Here is a 14,562-nt window from a genome sequence, read left to right as displayed (position 1 = left end):
GTTTAAAACTGGGCTGGGGGGATTAAACTCAGTTTAAAACTGGGCTGGGGGTGTTTAACCTGGATTTAAAAGGCTTTGGGGGGTTAAACTCAGTTTAAAACTGGGCTGGGGGGATTTAAACTGGATTTAAAAGGGGTTTGGGGGGTTAAACTCAGTTTAAAACTGGGCTGGGGGGTTTAACCTGGATTTGAAAGGCTTTGGGGGGTTAAACTCAGTTTAAAACTGGGCTGGGGGGTTTAACCTGGATTTGAAAGGCTTTGGGGGGTTAAACCCAATCAGTGGCGCTTCAAACTGGGTTTAAAAATGGGGCCAAACCTGCCCAGGTCTGGGGTTAAACCAGGGCCTGAGCTTAGGCCTGGGCCTGCTTTTATCCTTTATAAATAATTAAATGAAACTCATTGGAAAAGATTAAATTAAAACTATTTGATTGTTTTATTTCCCTGCTCCAGGCCTCAGGCCTGCCCTGGGTTGCCATGGCAACGGGCGGGCTGGGGGCGCCGCCATCTTGCTCGTGGGCGCCGTTCCTGTGGGTGCTGGGGGCGCCATTTTGGATTTGGGCGCCGCCATCTTGCTCGTGGGCGCCGTTCCTGTGGGTGCGGGGGGCGCCATTTTGGATTTGGGCGCCGCCATCTTGCTCGTGGGCGCCGTTCCTGTGGGTGCTGGAGGCGCCATTTTGGATTTGGGCGCCGCCATTTTGGGTGTGGGCCTCTTCTTCATTTTCCTCTTCCTCCTCATTTCTTCCTCCTCCTCTTCCCCATTTTTCTTCCCCCTCCTCCTCCTTCCTCCCTTTCCTCCTTTCTCCTCCTCCCCCAACCCCAAATTCCTCTCTTCCGCCCCCCACCCCACCCAAAATTCCCCCCCCCCGCTTAATTTTGGGGAACCCCCTCCCCCCACCCCAATTTTTCACCTCCCAACCCCCCAAATCCCATTTCTTTGGGGGATCCCCAAAAAAGCCCCGGCCCCGTCTGTGCCGCCAAGTGTTTATTTGGGGAGTGGGTGGGGGACACCCCAAAATTTGGGGAACCCCCCACCCCCCTTCATCCCTCCCGGGGGTCCCTTCGGGCCGGAATTGGGGTGAGGGGGGCAAACCCCTGAAGTTTGGGCTGGGGGAGGTGAGAGATGAATTCTTGGGCGTGTCCTAAAATTTGGGGAGGGGTCCCCATTTTGAGGTGGGGGGGTGGAGAGTGATGGGGGGAGGGGGAATTTTGGGGTGATTTTTGGGGGGGCGTTTCCAGAACCTTCCCTGAGTCCATCCTCAAAGCTTTTTGGGGTTGGGGGAACCCCAAAAAACCACCCGAAACCCCCCAAATTTTGAGCTGGGACCACCCCAGCACTTTTTTAGGGGGGATCCCAAATTTAGGGGGGTGGTCCAGCTATGGGGGGGGACCCCAAAACTCCCAAATTACCCCCACCCCCCCTCCCTCATTTCTGCCTCATTTTTGGGGTGAAATGGCCCCGGAATTTCACGGGGGTGGCCCGAAATGTGAGCGGGGAGACTCGGGATTTTTGGGGAGGCTCCGCAGGGTTTTGGGGCGCTCAGAGGAGGGCGCAGAAGAATTTCTTCTCGCGGAAGGGATTCTCGGAGGTGGGCACGGGCGTGAGCAGCGGGTCCTCGCAGGCGTGCGCCTCGCAGTAGCTGAGCAGCTCCGCCGCCGCCTTGGACACCTGCGAGCCCAAAAATACACCTGGGAGCTCAAAATACACCTGGGAACCCCAAATTCACCTGGGAACCTCAAAAATCATATCTGGGAGGTCAAAAATACACCTGCGAGCCCAAAAATACACCTGGGAAACCCAAAAATACACCTGGGAACCTCAAAAATCATATCTGGGAGGTCAGAAATACACCTGGGAAACCCAAAAATACACCTGGGAACCCCAAATTCACCTGGGAACCCCAAAAATACACCTGGGAGGTCAAAAATACACCTGGGAAACCCAAAATTACACCTGGCAACCTCAAAAATACACCTGGGAACCCCAAATTCACCTGGGAACCCCAAAAATACACCTGGGAGGTCAAAAATACACCTGGGAGCTCAAAATACACCTGGGAACCCCAAATTCACCTGGGAACCTCAAAAATCATATCTGGGAGGTCAAAAATACACCTGGGAGTCCAAAAATACACCTGGGAAACCCAAAAACACACCTGGGAAACCCAAAAACACACCTGGGAACCTCAAAAATCATATCTGGGAACCCCAAATTCACCTGGGAACCTCAAAAATCATATCTGTGAGGTCAAAAATACACCTGGGAAACCCAAAAATGCACCTGGGAGCCCAAAATTCACCTGGGAGCCCAGAAATACACCTGGGAGCCCCAAAAATATACCTGGGAACCACAAATTCACCTGGGAACCTCAAAAGTAACATCTGGGAGGTCAAAAATACACCTGGGAAACCCAAAAATACACCTGGGAGCCCCCAAAATCACATCTTTTCCCCATTTTTCACCTTCCCCCCTTTTCCCTGTTTTTTCCCTATTTCCCCCCAATTTTTTCTCATTTTCCCCTTTCCCCCCATTTTTCTCCTTTTTCCCACAATTTTTCAAGTTTCCCCCCGCTTTTTCCCCCGTTTCTCCACATTTTCCTCATTTATGCCCATTTTTCCCCTTTTTCACAGTTTTCCCTTGTTTTTTTTCCCATTTCCCCCCTTTTTTCCCCCTTTCCCCCCCTTTTTTCCCCATTTATTGCCATTTTCCCCCTTTTCCCCCATTTCCCTCCATTTTCCCCATTTTTTTCCCATTTTCCCTTTTTTTTCCCCATTTATTCCCATTTTTCCCCTTTCTCACAGTTTTCCCTGTTTTTTTCCCATTTTCAACCTTTTTTCCCCATTTATTCCCATTTTCCCCGTTTTTTTCCCATTTTCCGTTCTTTTTCCCCATTTATTCCTATTTTTCCCCTTTTTCACAGTTTTCTCTGGTTTTTTTTACCATTTTCAACCTTTTTCCCCATTTATTCCCATTTTCCCCCTTTTTCACAGTTCTCCCCTGTTTGTTTTCACATTTTCCCCCTTTTTTCCCCATTTATTCCCATTTTCCTCTTTTTCAGTTTTTCCCTGGCTTTTTTCCCATTTTCCCCTTTTTTTCCCCATTTTCCCCCCCCTTTTTTCCCCATTTATTCCCATTTTCCCCCTTTTTCGGTTTTTCCCTGTTTTTTCCCATTTCCCCCCCTTTTTCCCCATTTTCCCCCTTTTTCACAGTTTCTCCCTGTTTCTTTCCCCCATTTCCCCCTTTCCCCCTTTTTTCCCGTTTTCCCGTGTTTTTTTTTCCCCTTTTCCCCCTTTTTTCCCGTTTTCCCGTGTTTTTCCCCCAAACCTTGACCCGGCAGAGGCTGGCCTCGATCTTCAGCTGCTCCACCATTTTCCGGGCCTGGCCCACGCTCAGGGTGCTGCTGGGGGGGGCCTCGCCCTTCATGGGGGGGCTGCGGGGGCACCCCAAATTTGGGACCCCCCCCAAAAAACCCTCCAAAAAAATACAAAAAACCCCCCAAAAAATCCCACCCAAAAATTAAAAATACAAACCGAAAAAATCCCCCATAAATGTGATATTTCCCCTCTAAAAAATAAAAATAAGAATAATAAATTCTTCACCAAAATTCTAAATTAACCCCTCGGACCAGAATTTGGGAGCCTCCCCAAAAAATCCCAAACACCCCCCCCCAAAAACAAAAAACTCAAAAAGAACCTGAAAAAATTTAAAAAACCACAAAAAAAAGGAAATATTAAGAAAAAAACGCCAAATCCCCAATGCAAACGGCATTCCCACCCCAAATCCTCCTGGAAAAATCCCAAATTTCCCCCAAATCCATAAACGAAAAATCAATCCCAAATCCCCTCTCCCCACCCCAAATTTCCACCCCCAATTCTGCCCCCCAAAATTCCCTCCCCCGCCCCCAGCCCCCCAAATTTCACCCCAAATCCCCTCCCCCCCCCCAAATCTCCCCGGATTTTGGGGGTTTCGCCCCCTCCCCCACCCCAAATCTCGGCGGATTTTGGGGGTTTCGCCCCCTCCCCCACCCCAAATCTCGGCGGATTTTGGGGGTTTCGCCCCCTCCCCCCCCCCCAAATCTCGGCGGATTTTGGGGGTTTCGCCCCCTCCCCCCGCCCCTCCCCCACCTCTGCGGGTCCCGCGGCCGCTCCGCTCCCGGCGATGCTCGGAGGGGGCGGGGCCGGGCCGGGGCGGGGCTTAGAGACCCTCCCCCGCCATTTTGACCCCTCCCCACCCCAAATCCTTCCGGCCCCCCAAAATCCCCCCAAAATTCACCCCAAAGCCCCCCCCCCGGCCACGCCCATCCCCTCGGGACCCCCCAAAGCTCCCCCAGGAACCCCCGGTGCCCTCAGGGAATCCCCCCGGACCCCTGAGGACCCGAAAGCGCCACAAAATGCCCCAAAATGGCCCAAAATGGCCCAAAATGGCCCAAAATTGCCCCAAATCCGCCGTTGCCATGGAAACGGGGCGGGGCCCGGGGGCCGCAGTGGGCGGGGCCAAGGGAGCGCTGTTAATTATGCAGGAGGGCGGGGCCAAGGGGAGTTCTGACCAATGGGGTTCGGAGTGGGCGGGGCCCGCGCCCGGAAGGGGCGGGGCGGGGGCGGGGCCAGGGCGTGGCGGGAAGCGGGAGGCGCCGGCGGTCGGTAAGGGCGCGGGAGCGCCAAAAAAACCCAAAATTGCCCCAAAAATCCGCCCCGAAAGGCCGGAAACCGCCCTCAAAACCTCCGGAATCGCATCCGGGACCCTCGGGAAGCCCCGGGGGGCCGGAAACGCGAAAAAATTCCCTGAGAAACTCCTCGGGAATGGCGGAATTCCCCCCGCGAGCCCAAAATTGGCCCCAAAATCCGCAAAATTTGCCCCAAAATCCTTCCCAGATCCCCTCCAGGACCAGTTGAATCCCCTCCTTTCCCCGGATATTCCCCAAAATCGCCCTAAAATGCCCCAAAAATCTCCCGGAATCCTCCCAAAATTTCCAAAAATCTCCTGAAATTCCCAAAAATCTCCTGAAATTCTCAAAAATCTCCTGAAATTCCCAAAAATCTCCTGAAATTCCCAAAAATCTTCTGAAATTCCCCAAATCTCCTCGAATCCCCCCAAAAATCTGCTGAAATCCCCCAAAAATCTCCCAAAAATCCCCAAAAAATCTCCCAAAAAATCCCCAAAAATCTCCTGAATTCCCGAAAAATCTCTCCAAAATTCCCCAAATTCTCCCAAAATCCCCAAAAATCTCCCCAAATCCCCAAACTCCTCCCTGGGATCCCACCCCCGCGAGTCGGGAGGGGGGATGGGAAATTTGGGAATTCCGCCCCAATTTTGGGGTGGGGCCGCCCCTCCCCCCCCTCCCCTCTGCCCCGAATTCCGAATTTTGGGCTCGGGGAGGGAATTTGGGGTTTTCCCCTCGGATTTTGGGAACGGGGCCGGAATTTTGGGATGGAAATTTTGGGGTTGGGAATTTTTTAGGGAGGGAATTTTGGAGAGGGAGTTTTTGGGGAAGGAATTCTGGGGAGGGAATTTTGGGGTTCCCCCACAGATTTTGGGAATGGTGGGAGGGGATTTTGGGGTTGGGTTGGAATTTTTAGGGAGGGAATTTTGGGGAGGGAATTTTGGGATTTCTTCCACAGATTTTAGGGTGGGCCCCGAAATTTTTGGGGAAGGAATTTTGGGGCCTGGAATTTTCGGGGAGGGAATTTTGGGAGGGGGGGGGAAATCTTGGGGTTCCTCCACCGAATTTGGGGAGGGAATTTTGGGGTTGGGGCTTGGAATTTTGGGGTGGGAATTTTGGGGTTCCTCCACCACCGATTTCGGGGTGCGAGAGGGGATTTTGGGGAGGTAATTTTGGGGTTGGGGGCCTGGAATTTTGGGGTGCGAATTCTGGGGTTGGGGACCGAAATTTCTGGGGAGGGAATTTTGGGGTGAGGGAGGGGATTTTGGGGTTCCCCCACAGATTTTGGGGTGGGAGAGGCGATTTTGGGGAGGGAATTTTGGGGTTCCTCCACAAATTTTGGGGAGGGAATTTTGGGGTTCCCCCACCTCAAATTTTGGGATGGGGGAGGGGATTTTGGGGCTGGGACCGAAATTTCTGGGGAGGGAATTTTGGGGTGGGGGAGGAGGTTTTGGGGTGGGAATTTTGGGGCTGGGACCTGGAATTTTGGGGTGCGGGAGGAGGTTTCGGGGAGGGAATTTTTGGGTTGGGGCCTGGAATTTTGGGGTGGGGGAGGGGGTTTCGGGGTGGGAATTTTGGGGTTGGGGACCGAAATTTCTGGGGTGGGAATTTTTGGGTTGGGGCCTGGAATTTCGGGGAGGGAATTTTTGGGTTGGGGCCTGGAATTTTGGGGAGGGAATTTTGGGGTGAGGGAGGGAATTTTGAGGAGGGAATTTTGGGGTGGGGGAGGAGGTTTCGGGGAGGGAATTTTGGGGTGGGGGAGGGGGTTTCGGGGTGGGAATTTTGGGGTTGGGGACCGAAATTTCTGGGGTGGGAATTTTTGGGTTGGGGCCTGGAATTTTGGGGTGGGAATTTTTGGGTTGGGGCCTGGAATTTTGGGGTGGGAATTTTTGGGTTGGGGCCGGGAATTTTGGGGAGGGAATTTTGGGGAGGGAATTTTGGGGTGAGGGAGGTGATTTCGGGGTGGGAATTTTGGGACAGCGTCCCGAAATTCCTTTATTTCCCTGGCGGGCGGGGTGGGGCGCAGCCCTTCCCCACCCTCCCCACCCTCCCCTCCCTCCGTCCGCAGCTCGTCCCGCCCATGGCGCTCCGGTGGCGGCCCCGCCATGGCTCCGGGGCGCTGCGGAGCCGCTCCCGGTGCCGGTGCCGCTCCCGGTGCCGGTGCCGGTGCCGGTGCCGGTGCCGGGGCCGGGGCCGCCCCGCCGCTGCTGCTCTGGGGGGCGCGGCTGGGCCGGGGGGCGCGGCGGGCGCTGCTGCGGGCGGCGCTGGGGCTGAGCCTGGCGCTGCTGCTGCTCTGGGCCGCGCTCTTCCTCTACGGATCCTTCTACTGGGCCTACCTGCCCGCGGCCGCGCTGCTGCGCCCGCTGCACCTGGCCTTCAGGTGAGCTGGGGGGTCTGGGGGGGTTTGGGGGGTTTGGGGGGTTTGGGGGTTCAGGGGGTTTGGGGGTTCAGGTGTGTCTGTACCTGCCCGCGGCCGCACTGCTGCACCTGGCCTTCAGGTGAGCTGGGGGGTCTGGGGGGTTTGGGAGAGTTTTGGGGAGTTCAGGTGTGGCCAGGAGGGTTTTTGGGGGTTTGGGGGGTTCAGGTGTGGCTAGGTGGGGTTTTGGAGGAGTTTGTGAGAGTTTTGGGGGGGTTCAGGTGGTCCCAGGTGGGGCTAGGAGGGGTTTTGGGAGGGGTTTGGGGGGGTTCAGGTGTGGCCAGGTGGGGTTTTGGGGGGCTTCAGATGTATCCAGGTGGGGTTTGGGGAGGTTCAGGTGGTGCTGGGAGGGGTTTTGGGGGGTCCAGGTGTGCTCAGGTGGGGGTTGCGGGACTTTGAGGGGGTTTGGGGGGTTCAGGTGTGCCCAGGTGGGAGTTTGGAGGAGTTTGGGAGAGTTTTGGGGGGGTTCAGGTGTGTTTGACTGGGGTTCAGGTGGTCCCAGGTGAGGCTAGGAGGGGTTTCGGGAGAGTTTTGGGGGGTTTGGGGGGGTTCAGGTGTGGCCAGGTGGGAGTTTGGAGGAGCTTGGGAGAGTTTTGGGGGGGTTCAGGTGTGTTTGACTGGGGTTCAGGTGTGCCCAGGAGGGGTTTTGGGGGAACTTTGGGAGGTTCAGGTGTGCCAAGGTGCGTCCAGGTGGAAAAAATCTGGGGTGAGTGACCCTAAAATAACCCTTAAAACAAAAAAACCCCAAAAAAACAAAAACCCCACTTAAAAAAAAATTCTAAAAAAGTCCCAAAAACACCCAGTGGGTTTCCCTGTGCACACCTGGGCCAGGTGAGGGTCGGGGGGGTAGGGGGTGGTTTTGGGGAGTTTAGGGGTAGTTTGGGGGCATTTTGGGATGTTTTGAGGTGGTTTTGGGGGTTTTGGGGTAGTTTTGGGGCGTTTTAGGGTGTTTTGGGGAGTTTAGGGGTGTTTTTTGGGGGTTCTGGGTTGTTTTGGGGTGTTTTGGGGAGTTTCGGGGTGGTTTTTGGGGGTTCTGGGATGTTTTGGGGTGCTTTGAGCCCGGTTTTGCCCCCAGGTCGGACTGTGACAGCCCCGGGCCCGAGCTCTGCTCCTTCCCCTCGGCCAACGTCTCCCTGCTGGGGGAGCACCGCGAGAAGGTTCCGGAAAACCCCAAATTTGGGGGGGAGGGGCTGGGGGAGGGGCTGGCAACGGCCTTAAAAACGGGGGGGGAGATTTGGGGTTAGAAAATGCCAAAAATGTGGGGCCAAAATGTCGGTTATGCCCAGGTGGATCCCAGGAGTATCCCAGGTGGATCCCAAGTGTATCCCAGGAGTATCCCAGGTGTACCGGGTGTATCCCAGGAGTATCCCTGGTGTATCCCAGGTGTATCCCAGGAGTATCCCAGGTGTATCCCAGGTGTACCGGGTGTATCCCAGGTGTACCGGGAGTATCCCAGGTGTACCGGGAGTATCCCAGGAGTATCCCAGGAGTATCCCAGGTGTATCCCAGGTGTACCGGGTGTATCCCAGGTGTACCGGGTGTATCCCAGGTGTACCGGGTGTATCCCAGGTGTACCGGGAGTATCCCAGCTGTACCGGGTGTATCCCAGGAGTATCCCAGGAGTATCCCAGGTGTAACGGAGGTGTACCTGCCCAGGTGCTGCTCTACGGGCAGCTGTACCGGGTGTATCCCAGGAGTATCCCAGGAGTATCCCAGGTGTACCAGGAGTATCCCAGGTGTATCCCAGGTGTACCGGGTGGATCCCAGGTGTATCCCAGGTGTATCCCAGGTGTATCCCAGGTGTACCGGGTGTATCCCAGGTGTATCCCAGGTGTATCCCAGGTGTATCCCAGGTGTACCAGGAGTATCCCAGGTGTACCAGGAGTATCCCAGGTGTATCCCAGGTGTAACGGAGGTGTACCTGCCCAGGTGCTGCTCTACGGGCAGCTGTACCGGGTGTATCCCAGGTGTATCCCAGGAGTATCCCAGGTGTATCCCAGGTGTACCGGGAGTATCCCAGGAGTATCCCAGCTGTACCGGGTGTATCCCAGGAGTATCCCAGGAGTATCCCAGGTGTAACGGAGGTGTACCTGCCCAGGTGCTGCTCTACGGGCAGCTGTACCGGGTGTATCCCAGGAGTATCCCAGGAGTATCCCAGGTGTATCCCAGGTGTAACGGAGGTGTACCTGCCCAGGTGCTGCTCTACGGGCAGCTGTACCGCATCTCGCTGGAGCTGGAGCTGCCGGAGTCGCCGGTGAACCGCGAGCTCGGGATGTTCATGGTGACCCTGACCTGCTACGGCCACGGCGGCCGGACACTGGCCACGGCGGCGCGCTCGGTACGGGAATGGGATGGGAATGGGAATGGGAATGGGAATGGGAATGGGAATGGGAATGGGGATGGGAATGGGGATGGGAATGGGAATGGGAATGGGGATGGGAATGGGAATGGGAATGGGGATGGGGATGGGAATGGGAATGGGAATGGGGATGGGAATGGGAATGGGAATGGGAATGGGAATGGGAACGGGAATGGGAATGGGAATGGGAACGGGAATGGGAATGGGAATGGGAATGGGGATGGGAATGGGAATGGGAATGGGGATGGGAATGGGAATGGGAATGGGGATGGGAATGGGAATGGGAATGGGGACGGGAATGGGAATGGGAATGGAATGGGAATGGGGATGGGGATAGGAATGGGAATGGGAATGGGAATGGGAATGGGGATGGGGATAGGAATGGGAATGGGAATGGGAATGGGAATGGGGATGGGGATGGGAATGGGGAATGGGAATGGGAATGGGAATGGGAACGGGAATGGGAATGGAATGGGAATGGGGATGGGAATGGGAATGGGAATGGGAATGGGAATGGGGATGGAATGGGAATGGGAACGGGAACGGGAATGGGAATGGGAATGGGAACGGGAACGGGAATGGGAATGGGAATGGGAACGGGAATGGGGATGGGGATGGGGATGGGAATGGGGAATGGGAATGGGGAATGGGGATGGGAATGGGAATGGGAATGGGAATGGGAATGGGAATGGGAACGGGAACGGGAATGGGGACTGGGGAATGGGAATGGGAATGGGAATGGGAATGGGGACTGGGAAGGACTGGGAACGGGAATGGGAATGGGGACTGGGGGGAGTGGGAGGGACTGGGGGAACTGGGATGGACTGGGAATGGGAATGGGAATGGGAATGGGAATGGGAATGGGAATGGGAATGGGAGGGGGAACAGGAGCTGGGAACAGGGTGGGCCCTGGCCATGTGGGGTGGTTTTGGGGGGGGATTTGGGGTGAATTTGGGGGATTTTGGCGCCAGGCCATGCTGCACTACCGCTCCCGCCTGCTGCGGGCCCTGCACACCGCGGCCTTCGCCGGCCTCTTCCTCAGCGGCTTCGCCGAGCAGAGCCAGACCCTGGAGCTGGAGCTGATGGCGCGCTACCGCGAGGACCCCGTGCGCTGGGGCCTGGGGCTCCTGGGGGGGTTGGGGGGAATTTTGGGGGTTTGGGGGAATTTGGGGGGGGTTTGGGGGGTCCTGGGGGGGATTTGGGGAGTCCTGGGGGGGGATTTGGGGGTCCTGGGGGGGATTTGGGGGGAATTTTGGGGGTTTGGGGGGAATTTTGGGGGTTTGGGGGGTCCTGGGGGGGATTTGGGGGGTCCTGGGGGGGGGGGGTTTGGGGGGTCCTGGGGGGGATTTGGGGGGAATTTTGGGGGTTTGGGGGGTCCTGGGTGGGGTTGGGGGTCCTGGGAGGGATTTGGGGGTCCTGGGAGGGATTTGGGGGGTCCTGGGAGGGATTTGGGGGTCCTGGGGGGGTTTGGGGGGAATTTTGGGGGTTTGGGGGGTCCTGGGGGAGTTTGGAGGGTCCTGGGGGGGATTTGGGGGGTCCTTGGGGGGGTTTGGGGGTCCTGGAGGAATTTGGGGGGTCCTGGGGGGGAGTTGGGGAGTCCTGGGGGAGGGTTTGGGGGTCCTGGGGGGGATTTGGGGGTCCCAGGGTGTTTTGGGGGTATTTTGGGGTTCTGGGGCTGTTTCTGGGGGTATTTTGGGGTCCCAGGGTGTTTTTGGGGGGTATTTTGGGGTCCCGGGGTGTTTCGGGGTCCCTGACCCCCGTGCCCCCCAGTACACGCCGACCGTGGGGGCGCTGGTGGAGATCCGCAGCCGGCGCGTGCAGCTCTACGGGGCGCGGCTGCGCGTGCACGCGCACTTCAGCGGCCTCAGGTGGGCCTGAACCGGGTTTAAACCGGGCTTAAACCGGGCCTAAACCGGGCTTGAACCGGGCCTGAACCGTGCCTAAACCGGGCTTAAACCAGGCCTGAACCGGGCTTAAACCGGGCCTGAACCGGGTTTAAACCGGGCCTGAACCGGGCCTGAACCAGGCTTGAACCGGGCCTGAACCGGGCCTGAACCGGGTTTAAACCGGGTTTAAACCGGGCTTAAACCGGGCCTAAACCGGGCTTAAACCGGGTTTAAACCGGGCCTAAACCGGGCTTAAACCGGGCCTAAACCGGGCCTGAACCGGGTTTAAACCGGGCCTGAACCTGCACCAAAACTGCCCCAAAACCGCCCCATAACGGCCCCAAAACCGGCCTTAAACCTGCCCCAGCCCCACCTCAGCGGCCTCAGGTGGGTCTAAACTGGGTTAAACTGGGCCTAAACCGGGTCTAAACCTGGACTAAACTGGGCCTAAACCTGGACTAAACTGGGCCTAAACCGGGTCTAAACCTGGACTAAACTGGGCCTAAACCGGGTCTAAACCTGGACTAAACTGGGCCTAAACCGGGTCTAAACCTGGACTAAACTGGGCCTAAACCTGAACTAAACCGGGCCTGAATCTGCCCCAAAACTGCCCCAGAGGCCCGGCCCAGCCCCCAGGTGTGGCCCTGTCCCTGTCTCACCTGTGCCACACCTGTGTCACACCTGTACGATGTCACACACATGTCACACACGTCACACACATGTCACACACGTGTCACACGTGTCTCACACGTGTCTCACGCCCGCCCAGGTACCTGCTGTACCACTTCCCGCTGACCTCGGCCGTGCTGGGCGTGGCCGGGGATTGTGTCACACACCTGTGCCACACCTGTGTCACACCTGTAGGATGTCACACACATGTCACACGTGTCACACACGTGTGTCACGCGTGTCTCACGCCCGCCCAGGTACCTGCTGTACCACTTCCCGCTGACCTCGGCCGTGCTGGGCGTGGCCGGCAATTGGGCGCTGCTGGCGCTGCTCACCTTGGGCGGGTACCTGCGCTGGGGGCGGGGCCAGCGCCCGCCCCGCCCCGCCCAGGTGAGCCCAGCGCGGGGGAGGGGCGGGGGGCACCCCCTCCCCCACCCCCCTCACCCCTCCCCCACCCAACAGGAGCCGCCCAGCCAGGGAGGAGCCCCCGGGGAGGGGGAGGGCACAGGTGAGAGCGGGGAGGGGCTGCGGGAGCTGGGGGGATTTTGGGGGGATTTTGGGGGGATTTTTGGGGGGATTTTGGGGGATTTTTGGGGGGATTTTGGGGGGAAATTTGGGGGGAAATTTGGGGGGAAATTTGGGGGAAATTCGGGAGGATTTTGAGGACACTTTTTGGGGGTTTCGGGGAAATGTTGGGGAATTTGGAGGAGGTTTTGGGCAAATTTGGGAAGATTTGGGGAGGATTTGGGGAAGATTTTGGGGAGGATTTGGGGAAGATTTTGGGGAGGATTTGGGGAAGATTTTGGGGAGGATTTGGGGAAGATTTTGGGGAGGATTTAGGGAAGATTTTGGGGAGGATTTGAGGAAGATTTTGGGGAGGATTTGGGGAAGATTTTGAGGAGGATTTGGGGAAGATTTTGAGAGGATTTTGGAGGAGATTCGGGGAGGAATTTGGGAAAGATTTCGGGGAGAATTTGAAGGTTTTGGGCAAATTAGGGAAGATTTTGAGGAGGATTTGGGGAAGATTTTGAGGAAGATTTTGGGGAGGATTTGGGGAAGATTTTGGGGAAGATTTGAGGAAGATTTTGAGGAAGATTTTGGGGAGGATTTGAGGAAGATTTTGAGGAGGATTTGAGGAAGATTTTGAGGAGGATTTGGGGAAGATTTTGGGAAGGATTTGGGGAAGATTTTGAGAGGATTTTGGAGGAGATTCGGGGAGGAATTTGGCAAATATTTTGGGGAGGATTTGAAGGTTTTGGGCAAATTAGGGAAGATTTTGAGGAGGATTTGGGGAGGAATGTTGTGGGAATTTTGGGCGGATTTTGGGCAAACGTGGGAGGGATTTTTGGGAGGTTCGAGATGATTTTTTTGGTTGTTTTTGCCTCTCCCCCACCCCCAGATCTCTCTGCCCCTCCCCAAAATCCGGAGGAGCCCGAAAGCGTCGGAGCCTCGGAGCCCGGCCGAGGTGGGGGAGGGGCAGCGCCCCAAAACCCCAAAATTGGGGGGGAGGGGCCCAAGGCTGGAGGGAGGAGCCTAATTGTAGGGGGAGGGGCCTAAATTTGGGGGGAGGGGCATAAATTTAGGGGGAGGGGCTTAATTTTAGGGGGGGCTTATTTTGGGGGGCCAATTTCGGGGGGGTGGTCTAATTTTAGGGGGGAGGGGTTTCGGTTTGAGGGGAGGACCCCAGATTTGGGGAGAGGGGCCCAATTTGTGGGGGGAGGGGCTCAATTTTGGGGAGGAGGGTCTCGATTTTGGGGGGAGGGGCCTGATTTTGGGGGGAGGGGCTCGATTTTGGGGGGAGGGGCTCGATTTGGGGGGGAGGGGCCTGATTTTGGGGGGAGGGGCCTGATTTTGGGGGGAGGGGCTCGATTTTGGGGGGGAGGGGCCTGATTTTGGGGGGGAGGGGCCTGATTTTGGGGGGGAGGGGCTCGATTTGGGGGGAGGGGCCTGATTTTGGGGGGGAGGGGCCTGATTTTGGGGGGAGGGGCTCGATTTTGGGGGGAGGGGCTCGATTTTGGGGGGAGGGGCTCGATTTTGGGGGGGAGGGTCTCGATTTTGGGGGGAGGGGCTCGATTTTGGGGTCTGGGGGCTCTGAGCGCCCCTCCCCCCCCAGAGCCCCCCCTGCTCAGCGCCACCAACGCCCCCCCCAAGGAGGGGGAGGGGCAGGAGGAAGAGGAGGACGAGGGGGAGGGGCAGGAGGAGGAGGGGGGCCCCCCCACGCCCCTCCCCCCCCTCCCGGACCGCCCCTCCCCCCCCGGCAGCGCCACCTCTGCTCCAGCTCCTGAGCCCCTCCCCCACCCCCCCCAAATTTTGGGGGTCTCAATAAAGGCTTTGCCCCTCCCCCACCTCCCGAAATCCAGGTTGGGTCCATCCGCTGTGGGGGGAGGGGCGGGACCCCGAGAATCTTCCTCCAAAATCCCCGAAATCGCCCGAATTTAACCCAAAAAATCCTCCGAAAGAACCCCCAACGTTCCCCCAAAATCGTCTCCAAAATCCCCCAAAATCCTCCCTAAAATTCCGAAATCCTCCCCAAAATGCTCCCAAATTCCCCCAAAATCTGCCCCCCAAATGCTCC

At 57.0% G+C, this 14,562-nt stretch overlaps 2 protein-coding genes and 1 long non-coding RNA gene across 3 annotated transcripts; 1 reads left to right on the top strand and 2 right to left on the bottom strand.

The window, feature by feature from the left end:
• Window positions 1-964: 964 nt before the first annotated feature.
• On the bottom strand, window positions 965-4,178 carry GNG3 (G protein subunit gamma 3). The gene is made up of 3 exons (XM_077789696.1): window positions 4,122-4,178; window positions 3,322-3,427; window positions 965-1,665 (listed from the first exon to the last, which is right to left on the bottom strand). Exons 2-3 carry the CDS (start codon window positions 3,418-3,420, stop codon window positions 1,537-1,539), a joined length of 228 nt encoding a protein of 75 aa, XP_077645822.1. The 5' UTR covers window positions 3,421-3,427; window positions 4,122-4,178; the 3' UTR covers window positions 965-1,536.
• Window positions 2,750-3,255, bottom strand: LOC144247945 (uncharacterized). Its single transcript, XR_013341385.1, has 2 exons — window positions 2,948-3,255; window positions 2,750-2,877 (listed from the first exon to the last, which is right to left on the bottom strand). It is a non-coding gene; the product is annotated as an uncharacterized LOC144247945 (long non-coding RNA).
• A 2,584-nt stretch (window positions 4,179-6,762) lies between the features above and the next one.
• BSCL2 (BSCL2 lipid droplet biogenesis associated, seipin) lies at window positions 6,763-14,556 on the top strand. The gene is made up of 9 exons (XM_077789620.1): window positions 6,763-7,037; window positions 8,149-8,230; window positions 9,268-9,411; window positions 10,404-10,538; window positions 11,203-11,300; window positions 12,245-12,377; window positions 12,450-12,495; window positions 13,387-13,452; window positions 14,101-14,556. Exons 1-9 carry the CDS (start codon window positions 6,763-6,765, stop codon window positions 14,424-14,426), a joined length of 1,305 nt encoding a protein of 434 aa, XP_077645746.1. The 3' UTR covers window positions 14,427-14,556.
• Window positions 14,557-14,562: the final 6 nt, after the last annotated feature.

The sequence above is a fragment of the Lonchura striata genome, chromosome 36 (genome assembly GCF_046129695.1).
Source record: "Lonchura striata isolate bLonStr1 chromosome 36, bLonStr1.mat, whole genome shotgun sequence".
NCBI classification, from domain to species: Eukaryota; Metazoa; Chordata; class Aves; order Passeriformes; family Estrildidae; genus Lonchura; species Lonchura striata.
This window is presented reverse-complemented; position numbering and strand designations above follow the sequence as displayed.

Excerpts from the sequence above, each read along its gene's own strand:
- GNG3 (XM_077789696.1), bottom strand. The coding sequence starts at position 3,420 with ATGAAGGGCGAGGCCCCCCCCAGCAGCACCCTGAGCGTGGGCCAGGCC. Across the intron at positions 1,666-3,321 it reads CCAGCCTCTGCCGGGTCAAG|GTGTCCAAGGCGGCGGCGGA; the intron begins GTTTGGGGGAAA and ends TTGGGCTCGCAG.
- BSCL2 (XM_077789620.1), top strand. The coding sequence starts at position 6,763 with ATGGCTCCGGGGCGCTGCGGAGCCGCTCCCGGTGCCGGTGCCGCTCCC. Across the intron at positions 9,412-10,403 it reads TGGCCACGGCGGCGCGCTCG|GCCATGCTGCACTACCGCTC; the intron begins GTACGGGAATGG and ends TTTTGGCGCCAG. Across the intron at positions 10,539-11,202 it reads CGCGCTACCGCGAGGACCCC|TACACGCCGACCGTGGGGGC; the intron begins GTGCGCTGGGGC and ends CGTGCCCCCCAG.